Source organism: Ornithorhynchus anatinus, chromosome 8, assembly GCF_004115215.2.
Source record: "Ornithorhynchus anatinus isolate Pmale09 chromosome 8, mOrnAna1.pri.v4, whole genome shotgun sequence".
Taxonomy (NCBI): domain Eukaryota; kingdom Metazoa; phylum Chordata; class Mammalia; order Monotremata; family Ornithorhynchidae; genus Ornithorhynchus; species Ornithorhynchus anatinus.
The window spans coordinates 8651191-8666674 of record NC_041735.1 but is presented as its reverse complement, the minus strand read 5'-3'; the positions used below and the strand labels follow the sequence as shown (position 1 = coordinate 8666674).

At 44.8% G+C, this 15484-nt stretch overlaps 1 protein-coding gene across 3 annotated transcripts in view; it reads right to left on the bottom strand.

Moving 5' to 3' along the window:
* PTPN1 (protein tyrosine phosphatase non-receptor type 1) overlaps positions 1-15484 on the bottom strand; it is a 70803-nt gene that overhangs the window by 19666 nt on the left and 35653 nt on the right. Inside the window, exons 2-3 of one of the 3 annotated variants that reach the window (XM_029070517.2) lie at positions 6080-6170; positions 2639-2739 (exon numbers count right to left, since the gene is read on the bottom strand). In XM_029070517.2, coding sequence (XP_028926350.1) covers positions 2639-2739; positions 6080-6170 — 192 coding nt within the window. Of the gene's footprint in view, positions 1-1707; positions 1753-2638; positions 2740-6079; positions 6171-15484 lie in introns of those variants that run through there. The other 2 variants (XM_029070518.1, XM_007671385.2) reach the window with 2 other exon arrangements.

Genomic DNA, 15484 nt, shown 5'->3' with positions numbered 1-15484 from the left:
CAGACCCCACGGGCTCTCCCCAACCTTATGGGTTTCTGGCATGCGGGGACTGGAATTATTCCACAGGTAAATACTGCTCATGCATGGCTCCTGGTGTCCATTCCCTCTCACCCAGAAGTCAAAATCTGGATCTGCTTCTGGTCCAGCTCAGCACCGATTTCTGCCCTGTACAGAGACCTGTTAGAGGCCACCCCAGGGAGCCGCGAGGAGTCTAGACTCCTAGACTAGAGAAGCAGCAGAGAAGCAGCGTAGAGAAGAAGAGAAGCAGCGTAGCTCAGTGGAAAGAGCCCGGGCTTGGGAGTCCGAGGTCATAGGTTCGAAACCCGCCTCTGCCACTTGGCCGCTGTGTGACTGTGGGCAAGTCACTTCACTTCTCTGGGCCTCAGTTCCCTCGTCTGTAAAACGGGGATTAAGACTGTGAGCCTCACGTGGGACAACCTGATTACCCTGTATCTACCCCAGCGCTTAGAACAGTGCTCTGCACATAGTAAGCGTTTAACAAATACCAACATTAGTATTATTAGACTTGAACATTACGATAAAAACAGATTTCAATCTGCCCACAGTCCAGAAGGCCAGAGAAGGACGATATTCACTCTTCACAGTAGGGTTCTCAAATCCCACCATCCTATTTTATTGCTGAACTTCATACTCAGAGAAGCCATGTGGCCTAGTGGATGGAGCCCGGGCCTCAGAGTCAGAGAAACTGGGTTCTAATCCCGGCTCCTCCGCTTGCCTGCCGTGTGATCTTGGGCACGCCACTTCACTTTTCTGTGCCTCAGTTATCTCATCTGTAAAATGGAGATTAAGACAGTGAGCCCCAAATGGGACATGGACTGTGTCCAACCTGATTCGCTTGTATCTGCCCAGCACTTAGTACAGTGCCTGGCACATAAGTGAGCATTTAAATACCATAAAAAAATACTCATTAAAATGAACTGAGGGTCAGAGATGGTGACATGACAATAGTGCTGAGGCTTTACTTAAATGCAATGATGCGTTCCCCGCTTTATTTTTCATTCTTCTTCTTCTGTGTAGTAAAAATAGCATGAGAAGGTAGTGATGGAGATCAGTAATTAAACACCAACTCTCTTTATAGCGTACTCTTCCAAGTGCTTAGTATAATGCTCTGCACAGGAAGCATTCAATAAATGCAATTAATTGACAATCAATAGTACTTACTGAGCTTACTGAGCAATTACTGTGTGCAGAGCCCTGTACTAAGAGCTTGAGAAATGACACTACAACAGAGTTGGCAGACCCCATCCCTGACCTCAAAGGGTGGTGGGCAAGTCACTTCACTTCTCTGTACCTGGGTTACCTCACCTGTAAAATGGTGAACCCTACGTGGGACAGGGACTGTGTCCAACCTGATTAACATGCATCTACCCCAGTGCTTAGTACAGTGACTGGCACATAGTAAACTCTTAAAAAAAGAATGAGTCTCTAATCTAGAGAAGAGTGTCCCACCTAGGTTAATTCTAATCTCACCAGGTCCGACTCAGTAGTTAGCAGGCTGACCTGCTGCCTTTCTTGCATGACACAGACGGCAGAAAGTCTAAACCAGTTATTCCCTGGTGTTCTTTTCTCTTCTGAGCCCGATTAAATCAGAGGGTGACAACAGTCCCCCGCCCTCCCCCCCCCCCCCCGCCCTCGGCCATCAGAACGGGCGACCTCATTGTTGCAGTGGGGTTGACAGTCTCTAACCTGAGGAAGCAGCATGGCCTAATGGAAAGAGCACAGGACTGGGAGTCAGGAGACCCAGGAGCTAGTCCCAGCTTGGCCACTCGCCAGCTGTGTGACCTTGGGCAAGTCACTTAACCTCTCTGGGCCGCAGTTTTCACATCTGTAAAATGGGGATAAAATAGATTATGAGCCCCGAACAGGACAGGGACCGGGACCGAACTGACGACCTTGTATCTACCCCAGCGCTTAGAATGCAGTCAAGCATTTTGTAAATGCCATAAATACGACCGACAGACCAAGTTGCCATTTCCGTGACTGTATTCCACAACAGGGCGATAATTCCCATTACAGCGTTCTTACGAAAATGAGCTGGATTGAATAACTAACTTGACTACGAATATAAGTAGGCTGCGAATAGAGGACAGATCAGCTTAAACCACATATAATTATCTAAGATACCCAGAGAAATGAACAATTAATTGTTCACTAGGTGACCTATTTTTCAGTCTGGAGCTCCTGAAAGTACTGAAATTCGCCCTTGGTAGCTCCCCCTGGTTTCCAAGGGAAGCCGGCTTGTCCCCGTTTCAACTGGAGAATCACACCCTTTAGTCTGTATGCTCGTTGTGGGCGGGTAACGTGTCTCTGTTGCTGCATCGTACTCTCCCAAGGAATTAGTACAGTGCTCTGCACACAGTAAATGCTCAATAAATACAACTGACTGACACCCGTTGGCTAGTAGCCAGTGCTACTGGGCAGATGTTAGAATCCCCCAAAACGAACACCTGCCTGCTGCCTCACCCCCAGATGACACTCTGGGCCACTTCTAGAGATCCTTGCTGATTTCTAAGCTCCTCCTCATCCATCTCCCACCTTTAATCTGGCAAAGGCCAGGCTAATAGGATTTCCAATAGCGCCAAATGTGGAACAGCAGGCCAGGCTGTTGCCCACTTACCTGGGTGAGGATATAACTCCGCTGGGCTTCCTCCATTTTGATTAGGCTAGCATTGATATAGTCGTTATCTTCTTGATGCAGCTTAATTCGACTGTGGTCAACTGCAATGCAAATGGGTGAACGTGGCGTTAATGCCCAGAGGGTGCGTTTTTCATATTCATACAATAATTCTAGGAGAAAGCTACGAAAAATACGGTCGTTTCTCCTGCTTAGACTGAGTCCGGATGGGGGCTCCGTCCGATCTGATTACCTTCTCTCTCCCCGTCGGTCTCTCTAGACTGTGAGCTCGTTGTGGGGAGCGAATGTGTCTGTTATATTGAGTGCTCTGCACACAGTAAGGCCTCAGATACGACTGAATAGAACTGATGGACAGTACGGTGCTCGGCACAGAGTGCTTAACAAATCCCAGCACTATTCTTATTACTACTTGAAAAATTAAAAATGTCATAATTATGATGGACCACAGATGGAGCTCTTTATACGCTTTGTGCTGGTGACAGACTGGTTTTTTTTCTTTTTTGTTTTACCTGTCAAATACTTTTGACAATTTAGGCGACTATCAGTCCCTTGTGGGCAGCAAAAGCATCTATCAACTCTGCTGTACTTGCCCAAGCGCTTAGTACAGTGTCCTGCACACAGCAGGCTCTCAAAGCATACCACTGTTTGGCTGATGGACGGATTTTTAAGTAAATGCACGTAAAAAACAAGCCAAGGAAATATCTCAGTGCTCTATTTTGGCATGCTGAAAATCACTTGGTTTTCTTAATTCAACAGCGCTGTTAAGACAAACACACTTGCTGGGGGATTTGTTCCCAACCATAATTATCTCTTCTTTCCCAACCATCGCTGCTCAAAAACTTGGCGCTAAGTTACGCAGAAGACATTTTTATGGAAAACCTAGCTGTCCACAGTAGGACACGGACGATCCACGAAAAAGCCAAACAAACCACTTTGGAAATTCAAAGCACTCAAACGGAAATATTAATTTCCGGTAGCAGAGGAAGCTCTCCTGACTTAGAAGAAGGATATTAAAATACAGTTAAAAGCTGAAAAAAAAGGTGTGAAAAATAAAATATTGGTTGGGGAAAATGAGGTTTAAAAAAACTGGAAACCTCAGATCCGTGACTGTGCATTATATCTTTAAAATGATGGAACTGTCCAAAGCATAAGGCATAAAAGCATCGAGAGTGGAAAAGGAAAGTGAAAAATTCATAACACTGGGGAAAGAAAAGTCAGTTAAATGATTTCTTTCAAAGAGTCTTTAAAAAGAAAATCAAGCTATTCAACCAGAACTTACTGAGCCCTTTACTGTATGCAGAGCACTGTACTGAGCGCTCGGCAGAGTACAATATAACAGAGTTGAAATTCCAACCCAATTTATTGACAACACCGTTTCGTTTTTTAAAGGTCTTCTCCAAGAGACGAGATGCTCTATATACGCGTATAAGCTGTATTACAGTAAACCCTCAGAGCCTGCAGAGACCAGATGGAGGGAATATAGCGGCAGTCCCTGCAGCATTAGTATTGAAGGCTTATGCTGCGCAGAGGGCTGCACTAGGTACTTGAGGATGGTACAGATGCAGCATCAGCTGTCAAACCTGCCCTAGAGGAGCTTACAGTCTATGGGTTCTGCTGGAAGCTCTCCTCTATTACTGTCAGCTTCCTGTGGGGCCCCAAGGACGGAAAGGAAGAGGGGAAGGGGATGGGGCGATCAGCAAAGGAATATGGCTCCATCTTCACAGTTTTTATTATTAGATTCTATGAATTTGGTGGGGGGGGGGGAGGGAGAAGAGAGGTTTTCCTTGGAAGATCTTCCCATTCTTGCTGTTGCATTCACCTGTTTTCCTTACCATTCATATATGCTTAGCTACTCTACTGTCTTTCACTAAGGCGCGCTTGTCCATTTACGTTTTCTGGCCTACATAGGGAGTAGCCCTAGCTGCCCAAAGATGAGTGACCGGCAACCGACCCACCCCTGCCAAGGGTTCCCCGGGCCAGGAGCCATTAGGGAGCTGGCCCTGACCTGGTCTGGCCTCAGAGAGTGCCGAGGTCGCTACGGTGACCCGGCCACCCCACTCCCACGTCTCTAACTCTCAGTGGTCTCGGAAGGATTAACCTGTCACTCCTTAGTGAAGCGAAATAGGCACCGACTGACAACTGCTCGGCATGGCCTAGTGACAGGAGCACAGGCTTGGGAGCCAGAGGATTTGGGTTCTAATTCCGGCTCTGCCACTTGTCTGCTCTGTGACCTTGGGCAAGTCACTTCACTTCTCTGTGCCTCTGTTACCTCATCTGTAAAACGGGGATTTTAAGACTGTGAGCTCCAAGCGGAACAGGGACTGGGTCCAACCTGATACCTTGTTATCTACCCCAGTGCTTAGAACACTGCTTGGCACACAGTAAGTGCTTAACAAAAATCATTATCATTATTATTATCATCACTAATCCTGGTTCCACTGAAGTCTTTTGTAGAAAGCACTCTGACAGTCAATGGCACAGCAGGCTAATTGTTAGCAGGGTGCAAGGCCCACACTGATAAACTCTTTCCTCACCTCCTCCCACCTTTTCAGATCAACGGGGCGGCACGTGGGAGAAGGAAGAATGGGGAGTACCCAGAAGGTGAGACGTGAGCCATTCCTGGCATTTCCGGCCCCTTTCCCCTTCAACGAAAGGCCAGGGGCAGAGGAGGGAGGGGAGTCAGAACCAGGGTCAGACCCTTGGCTCATCCTGAAGCACCATGAAGGGACCCATCCTTCCAGACAAAACCGATGGCTCGGTGGTAAAACCTAGAACATCCTCCAGGTTAGTGGGTTTTGAGCAACCACCATTCTGCTCCTCAAAGACAGAACACTGGGCTGAATGAACTGCTGGACTGACGGCGCATGGAGTTGCTTATGATCTTATCGAGATCATTTTTGAGATTATTATGATCTTATTATCTTATCGAGAAGCAACACGGTGTAGTGAAAAGAGCACGGGCCTGGGAGTCAGAAGGTCGTGGATTCTAATCCCGGCTCTGCCAGTTGTCTGCTGTACCACCGTGGGCAAGTCACTTCACTTCTCTATGGCTCATTTACCTCATCTGTAAAATGGAGATTGAGACTGTAAGCTCCACACGGAACAGGGGCTGTGTCCACCTCGATTTGCTCGTATCCACCCCAGTGCTTAGAAAGGTGCCTGGCACCTTATCTGTAAAATGGGGATTTTAAGCACTTAAATACCATCATTATTATTATTATGGACACCTCCTCCCAAAAAGTGCACCACGAACCCCTCAAGGCTTTTCAGGGGAGGGCACAGATTTAACTACCTGAATCTGTCATCATCATTATTTCCCTACATGCCCTCAACCAAGAAAGGCCACCCGTACAGGTAAAAAAAACAAAACAAAAAAAACCCCCACAACCCAGCAAGACCAATAGTTGAGATAAAAATACTTACAAGGACTGACATCTCTGTACCTGTTTCGAGATTTGTTTTTAGGAAGTTTAGCCACCTTACATGGGAAGTCACTGGCTTCATGTCGGATCTCCTGCAAAAGAAATGCCAAATTTGAAGTCTCCAGCATTATGCGAGGGAAATAAAACCCCATCATCGTACGTGCAGCATACGTTTCTCGGAATATTCACTTTAGCTTGGCTTGCCATAGGGATCTTCTTGAGGTTTCTAGTTTTCTACGTCTAAAAAGAAGTTACTGAGTTGTCACATACACAAAAAGGGTATAGAGGATAACTCCCTAGTCTGGTAGACTATGGGATGAGAGTGACTAGAAAACAATTTATCAAATAACAAGGGAGGAGATGAAAGGCCCGGTTACTGATTAACACAGCAGGTATACCAGAATGAAATATTAAATTGAGTCACACTTACAGGGGTGCCAACTTTGCACTTCTAGGGTAGGGGCAAACTTTGCTTTATGCCCTCCTTCCAAGGGGGCATCAAAAATCCCATGCTGGGACCCTAAGAGTTTTCGTGAAGAGTCTTTCCAAGTCCTCAGAGTCCCTGACTCTTACCTAGAATCCCTCAAGCCCTGAGATGGAGAGTATGCGGGGAGTGTGTGTTGGATAGAGGGAAGACTAATTATGATTATAATATTTGTTAAGTGCTTACTATGTGCCAGGCACTGTACTAAGTGCTGGGGTGGATACAAGGAAATTGGGTTGGACACAGTCCCTTGTTCCACGTGGGGCTCACAGTCTCAATCCCCATTCTAGAGAGGAGGTAACTGAGGCACAGAGAAATGCAGTGACTTGCCCAAGGCCACACAGCAACACAAGTGGTGGAGTCGGGTTTGGAATCCATCACCTTCCGACTCCCAGGCCCATGCTCTACCCGCTAAGCCTTACAGACACGGGGCAGGACAAATTCCCGCCTCGGTTCTGGGCAAGACCAGCCTCCAGATGCCCTTCAGGTACTACTGCCCACACCACCACCTGTGGTGCTACTCTTTCGCTCAGCCAAAGGCATCAGGGGTGCCATGGAAAGCCCCGGCCAAGCCTAGGGATCCCTACTAGCTGAGTCACCGAGGCGTGGTGGTGAGCTCAACGCAGCTACTGGGCCTCACTCTGAGATCCTCCACTGTTCATCTTCTCAACAAATGCCTGGTGTGGAGCCCAGATCTCATTAGCAAAGGCCAATATGGTTTCTACTTCAGGGCGGTGGCGCCCCTTAAAGTACCGGCTCCGTTGGGGGAGAATCTGGGCTTTCCTTGGCCACGGTGGGCAGAAGGTGGGCAGAAGGTGGTGAGTCAGTCGCATATAGTCAATCATATTTACTGAGTGCTTACTGTGTGTAGAGCACTGTACTAGCAATTGGAAGAGTATAATAAGCAATAAGCAGACACATTACTTGCCCACATCGAGCTTATAGTCTAGAAGGAGACGGAGACGTTAATATAAGTAAATAAGGAGCGCGTCAGTGGGCCACGCATGGATGAGGCCACTATGGGTCTGGATAGGCTACTGGGGCAAGCAGTGCCCATTCAGGGAGGCATACAAATTACACTGTAAGCTCTGTCTTTAGACTGGATAATGCCACACGAGGCCGAGGACTGTGTCTTTTGCCTCGAGGGTACCCTCCTCCGGGCCTACTATAATGCCCACGCTGGTGCTTAATAAGTGCCATCTGACCAATTGACATAGTCCATGTACCCCCACCCAGATTTGGCCTTTATGGTAGCCTTTAGTGGTCCGCTTTCAGACACAGACTCTTTATCTTTACACCGGCGGAAACTTATAATAGACTGCCTGGACCGCACTGAGCACTAAACGACAGTTTCACTGCTGGGACCCTCATTTCTTAAAAAGATGTCATTAAAATCAGAATTCTCCACCCTTTCTGTCTCCTTAAAATGCTTCGTGCAGTACACGTGGCCCTCCAAAGAGGAGAAGAGGAGGGAGAAGAGATCATGGGGGAGTGTGTCTGTTTTATGAGTGAGTCTCACAAGAGACAATTTAATGAATTAGCCAAGCTGGTGAATGAAATCCACACTGGAACTGCTTAATTAAGGGAATGACTAGGCCAAAATAACTGTATTTCTGGAACTCAAAAAGGGAAGTGGCTAGGGGACAAGAATGAAGTGGCAGGAAAGGAAGGTTGGGGGGGGGGGGAGGGGCTCAGGCACACACAAAACCAGACATCTCAACCACCAACACCCCCCTCCAAAAAAGCAAAACTTCCAGCTCCCTCCACAGAGGTAATATTCTGGAAGTTTTCAGCCCAGCCAAACCAGAGGGGCTTGGCCTTAAGCTCAGCCATAGACTGGGGGAAGCAGCATATGCAGAGGAAAATGGCGCAAAACTTTACTCCTTTAAGGCACGGCATTCTGATGGCCCTGACTTTATTGTAGGCCTCCTGGGTCTTTTCTGTTTTGAGGGTTCCATCTTGCCCTCAATGATATTTACTGAGCACTTGCTACGTGCAGGGCACTGTACTAACCACTTGGGAAAGGACGACAGAGATGAGAGACTGGACCCCTGCCCCAAAGGAGCTTACATCCTACATGGACAGAACGAAGTTAAAATAAGTTATTGAGAGGGGCAACAGTATGGTACAAGGACATATATGTATGTGATGGGGGACTGGGATGATTATCAAAATATCAAGTATTCCCTTGTGTGTCTGTGGCCATCTTAGACCGTGAGCCACTTGGAGGAGCTCATTATCCATCTGGGTAGTTTTTTCCCCAGCACTGAATAAAGTGTGTTCAGTAGGCATTGATACAAACTACCGAATGAAATGAAAATAAGAGGAGCCAGAGGAGGCCTCCCTCCTGCCTCCACTGCCTTGCTGCAGCCATCTCTCTGTCCCCTAGCCAGAAGTGGGCCAATACTCCCGCCGCAGCTCACCTGCTGACCCCGACTAAGGCACAGGCAACAGCCGGGGAGGGGCTTACGCAAAACGTTCAACCCTCAGTGTTCTGGCTCATGCATAGATTTTTGCTGCTGAACTGCGTGGCTGCATAAATGAGAATTATATTCTTTCGATAAAACAGATTTTTGTTCATATGGGAACGATGGGAGACTCGAGAGGCCGGTATCTCTTCTTGACCAGAGTCTATGTGGTCAGTCATAAATTAGTCCCGATGATGATTTATCTCATCTGGCCATTTCCAGAGTTATGAGGTCTGAAATGCTTTCAGATTTTGTTCTGGCCACTGCTTCTTGGAAGAATCACTTTAGTTTTATAGATAATAAAGGAACTGGGAAATAGATGCTTTAAATTCAATATTTTCTAAATGCCTTATTAAATTAATGAGCAGGAAGAAAATATCCCAGTTGTTAGGCTCTCAGGACTTTGCAGCTCACTGGAGTTCTATTTACGCTACCAATGAGCAATGTTTCTGATAAACTATCATTCTGCAAATCTTGTGCCCCAGTGGAACAGACTGGTGGTGGGGAGAATGTAAGCCACTCTCCCTATAATTACTTCCTTTGTTCAGGTTCTGTCTCACAACCTAAGCATGTTGGTCATTCCCAGTGGGAGTCCTTGATCACAGAGCTGCAGGAAAAATCCTGTGGGGTGGGTGGGTGTGTGTTTAATGATATCTAAAATATTAAGCAAACATCCTTGCTTTGTTATAAGAAACTCCTGCAGTGGTTTCTAACCAATCACTGTCTCTTAAGGAATGGCTGAAGGGTGGATAGAAGAAGCCCAGGGAAGGGGACGAAAGCTACCTAGAGCTCATACCAACTTGGCCAGGATCAAGTCAGAATGTACATTCCTCTCACTGAGCCTCTAGGTCTCCCCTGGCTTGGTGCTGTGTTGTTCTATTCGTGTGTATGTATACAAGTGTGACTGTGCACCTATACAGATTTAATATTTTGGGATACACGCTGAAGTCATCACTTCTGTTGATGCCTAATTTTTAGGGTTCAAGGACCCTTCCAGGTGGCACTAACGGAGAATCAGTTCACGCTGCACAGGTCGGTCCACTGAAGCCCAAGCGGAATATCAAAGGAGATGAGCAGCCCACACTAAAATGCCAAGTCTCCATTCCTATTTTAATCGTCATCTCTGGACATGAAAACCTATGCAGTACCACATACATGTGAAAGTTCTTGTAAAGAGTGATTCTGATTCTAACTCAAGTTCCACACACCCTGCGATAAACTGCTAGCTCTGTGGCTTCTGAAATCTTCTCCGATTGACTTATCAGACTTCAGGTTAGCTGGAAGGCCAGAGCACCTGTCTTCTCATTTCTCCATGTATACCCACGAGCGGGCCGAGACCCGCTGTTGGCCCGGTGGAGAGACGGTGGCTCCGGGAAGCAGGAGACCTGTGTTTCAGTCCCGGTGTTGCAGGTACAGTTCATTCAGTCGTATTTATTGAGTGTTCCCTGTGTGGAAAGCACTGTACAAAGCCCTTGGGAGCGTACAACATAACGGATACATTCCCTGCCCACAATGAGCTTACAGCCTAGAGGGGGAGGCAGACATTACTAAAAATAAAGATATGGGCATAGGAGCTGAGGGGGATGAATAAAGGGAGAAAGTCACGGCGTCGCAGAAGGGAGTGGGAGAAGAGGAAAGGAGGGCTTAGTCAGGGAAGGCCTCTTGGAGGAGATGTACCTTCAATAAGACTTTGAAGCTGGGGTAGGGAGGAGACAGTACCTGTCTGTCAGATTTGAGGAGAGAGGGCATTCCAGGCCAGAGGCAGGACGTGGGTGAGGGGTCGGCAGCAAGACAGATAAGATCGAGGTACAGTGAGGTTAGCGTTAAAGGAGGAAAGTATGTGGGCTGAGTTGTAGTAGGAGAGTAATCAATCTATCGATCGTTTTATTAACCACTTACAGTGTGCTGAACATTGGACTAAGTGCTTAGGAGGGGAGGCAGAATGACCTGCATCTCTCAAAAGATGATTATGTAAAATCGTATTATTTTAAATCCAATTCTTATCATAATAGAATTCAGCTTAATGATTCAGTAGCGACCTAACAATCATGATTTGTGAAGTGATTATGTGCCAAGCACCATACTAAGCACTGGAGTAGATAGATACAAGGTAATCTGGTCAGACGCAGACTGATGCACGAGTACAGTGCTCTGCACACAGTAAGCGCTCAATAAATACAATTAAATGAACATGAGGCTCACAGTCTAAAAGAGAGGGCGAAGAGCTACTGAATCCTCTTTTAACAGACGAGCAAAGTGAAATACAGAGAAGTGAAGTGACTTGTCCAAGGTTATTCAGCAGGCGAATGGCAGAGCCAGGACTAGAACCTGGTCCTCTAGGTCCCAGGACTGGGCTCTGTCCACTAAGCCACAAGGCTTAACAAAGCATGTCAATAGCTGGTAAAATAGCTAGTTCTTTAGCTTTAAATTCAGCACCTGATTTTGCATGGAAAAGCCCCTGTTTCTCCCCAGGGCAGGAAAACTGGTATAGCTCAATCACTGGGGTGTAAAATGCATTCACACTTCTGAGATCAAAATAAATGAAGGACTACAACTTTACAGGTGAAACAAGGGGTAAGGTCAGTCAGACTTTGGCCCAGGAATCCACAGACTGAATAAGAAAAATTTTAGTAAAACTCCACAAAAACGTGGAAAGAACATGTAATCTGACCCATTTCATAATCAATCGGAGAAAACACATACTACCTTAGAAACTAAAGAAAAGGGGAACTTATATTTTCTGGAACAAAAACCAGGTTTTACTTCTCCCTGCTCTCTCAATTTATCTACAACTTCTCACTCTTTCTGGAGACTAGGGAGCAGAACCGAGGAGAGTCTTTTGGGATAAATCCAATACTCACACGACCTAGGAGAGCACAACCATGCTCTAGACCCTAAGCTCATTGTGAGATGGGTACGTTGTCTGCTAACTTCATTGTATTGTACTCTCCCAGGTGCTTAGTACCGTGCTCTGCATATAGTCAGCGCTCAATAAATACCATTGATTCCAGTGGCCCACAGTGAGGCCCAGAGCATGAACGACAACTGCTCAGAAACAAACGTTTCCCAACTATATGGACAGAACATCAGTTCTGCACTTGACTATTTCAAAAATACCAAAAGTGAACTGTTTCCAAATTTGTTGTTACCTGGGAGGAAATATTAACCAAAACTTTTTTCCCCTATAACACACTTAAGTCAGATCACTAGAAATGTTCATAGAAGTGAAGATACTTAACAGGGTAAAGAGCGGTGGCTAAAAATCTTAATGCCATTTTTTAAGGTTATAATTTTTTCAATTTACTAACATTAGATGGCCTTGCCACAGATTCAGAGATGGCAATTCAACTTGATCTTTTCTCAAAGATTATATAGCAAAGCTCTTCTGTGTTTATCAGAAGCGTTTATTTTCTGTAGATTTCAGCTTTACGCATGAATTCATATCAGTTGGGAGAAAGCCAGAAACTTCAAGTCTAAGATTTCCAAATATTTTAAAAATACATGAGCACAGTAGTCAAGCTACACAGTGAAATATTCATGTTTCTGGACAATTCCAAATTTTCTTTTTTAAAATAGTTTTGGATTAAATATGCTCTTCCCCATCTAACCACAACCCAAATAAAGACCTGCAGCTGGCAATGTGGTGGGGAAAAATATTTGATAGATTAGCATTTTGAAAATTGGTTAAATTCCTTTCTTCATTCACACATTCATGTTTTATTAATATTTAGGTGGCGTGGTGGGGAGAGGAGATGGAATAGATTAACTTTATAAAACCAAACCATTTCCAAACTTTGCAGAAAATTTTATTTTAGAAACCTTAATACTCTCCCTTCTGTCAACTACAGTGTGAATCTGATTTTTAGTGTTAAACAATTTTGCTTTGCGTATTACACAATGAACATATTCAAATTTTTAAAATGTGATTTACTGAGTCAACCAATACTGTAATCTCTTTTTACATAACTCTCAAAGCAGGGAGAATTTAAAAGCTAGTGATAGGATAACATCTAGATTGTAAGCTCGTTATGGGCAGGGAATGTGTCTGATAATTGTGCTGTACTGTACTCTTCCAAATGTTTAGTACAGTGCTCTGCACATATTAAGCACTCAATAAATACCACTGATAGCATCTATTTCAGGGTTTCCAAGAGCTCTTCCTGGATTTATTTGGGGCAAAGAGGGACAAATTAGGAGCAGAACAAATGTACTTGCTTCACATACCGCTTGGAGAAAATTACCAAACTTTATTAATTTATCTAGACTGTCTATGCAGGAGGCAAAAGGCCTGAAGGTGGGGTAAGGTAGTTACAGAGACAGGACAGGGTCTGAAGACAAATCAACTAAATCGAAATAAAGCGGAACTGTTTCAAAAACAGAAAATCTTGAAGATTCCAGAAAAACCAATTCAGATTCACAGAGGGGAGAAAAGTAAGTCAATTGTAGAAAAGTCACAGGGACAAGGTGGAAAGTCTTATTTGTGATGTATTTTCTTTTCTAGGAGTTTTGGATGGTTAGATAACTACGTTTTTTTTTGTTTTTTTTTTAGGTATGTCAAGGCACTCATGCGAAAGTGTTGATCTTAACCCTAACCACAAAAAGGCAACACATTTTCCACTGTTAGAAGTTAGAGCAATAAGAAGGCAAATACTAAGAAGGGTGGGACGAGTCTTTTAAAAATGAAATGCATTTCCAACTTAGCTGCGTGAATATTTTGCTCACATGTCCAAGCCAACTCCTTGTAAAAGAAGTGTATCAATCTGGGGGCAAGTAACACAGCCTAATTCAGCAGTGCCTTGCAAACAGTAGCTGTAGGCACTCAAAAACTTTAGATTCCTCAACAATTACGGTGCCGGACCAAACAGATGGGTAACTGCCATCGGATAGTGGAGAAAACTCCTGCCAGCCTCAAAGATGGCATCTTAACTCCTGTTACCTGTCTCGGTTTGTAATTGACACCTACTGTTGTTCGTACAGGGCAAGTTTCTAGTCAATCTCGCTATCAACAAGGGACGTATTGACTCTGGGAATGGTAAGCATTCAAACATAAGAAGTTGCAGGCAGCTGCAGAGTTGGAATAGGAAAATGGAAAAAAAAAATCTATCCATAACGGAGAGAAAAAAGGTACCTTGGAAGTAACTGTGGGGTAGGGGGGAGAGGTTCTTAGCTCTTGGCTACTAGGAAAAAAGAACGAAGACGACAATGAAGTTAACCATGCTATGTCTGTTTGTCAAACACAGTGTCTTCTGAAGCCTAACAAGTCAAACTCCTTAGCATTTCTTAAAAAATAAAATAAAATAATGTTAGGCTTACCCAATCATTTAATAGAAAGAACTTCTTAAATACATCCGCACGAGAAAATAGAGACACTACCTTCAAAACCAAAACATTTACGAGAACAAAGCCACTTCATGCACTTGTGGTTAATATAGCTATTTTCAGTTCCCTAAGGTGTGTTCTTGAGATTGAGCTGAAAATTCTCCTCGCACAGCACCAATAATATTATTCGCTTGAAAACATCTCAAACTGTGGGAGTGAAAGCAAAGTTTATGGGACAGTCTTTGAAGCGACTACGGAAAGACTGGAGATGGGAAATCAAGATGTCTGATAAAGAGCAAAGGCTCTAATAGTTTTTAGTCTTCCCCCCTCTTTTCATCAGCTTTCCTTCTCTCTCACCCTGAGCTCGGAGCCTTGTTAGGCCTCCTCCCAAACCAGCTGCAAGCTTTTAATAACTGAAGTGAGATCTTCTTTACAAGAGAATGCTCTATTGTTTTAGAGCAAAAGACTGTGGATAATTTCATTGTGGCCACTGCCTTTAGCTGACTCTCATATCTGTGGAGCTTGCCTCATGGATCTTACTTTGAGACCCACTGTTCTAGTCGGAGCAAGTTGGAAGCGTGACGTTCGAATGGCCAAAACTGACTCTTCACCAGCAATGCTGCTGAAGTTACACTACTGGAAGACTTAAAAGTGCTTCTGACCAAATACTGATTGAAGAATCACTTATGCTCTCTGTTAATGTCACAGATTTCATGGGGAACAGAAATCAATACACAGAAAATGAATCAGTCTGACTTACAGTAATTGATTTCAAAAAAGCATATTGAAACTGGTATTGTTTCAATGTTTCGAACCACAAAAATTATTCCTGTAAGTGAGCAGACTTAAAAAAAAAACCTATTAATCTAGTTTCACTTCTGCCTGCTTAGCTCTCACTGAAGTTCCTGTCCCCCTCCAGTTCAAGGGAAAGTAGGATATGAAGAGAGACTACATCTTATCTAGGCCAAGGCCTCGCTGACGGTCACTACCCCAAGGATTTCGGCACATCGCTAAAGAAAGCACGCTGTCACAGCACCTCTGAATAGTAAAGACAAGGAAGGGGATCATGAGGAGATGGAGCGGTGTTAACAACAGTCTCCTGAATGCATCTACTTCTAATCAAAAAGACGAGGCC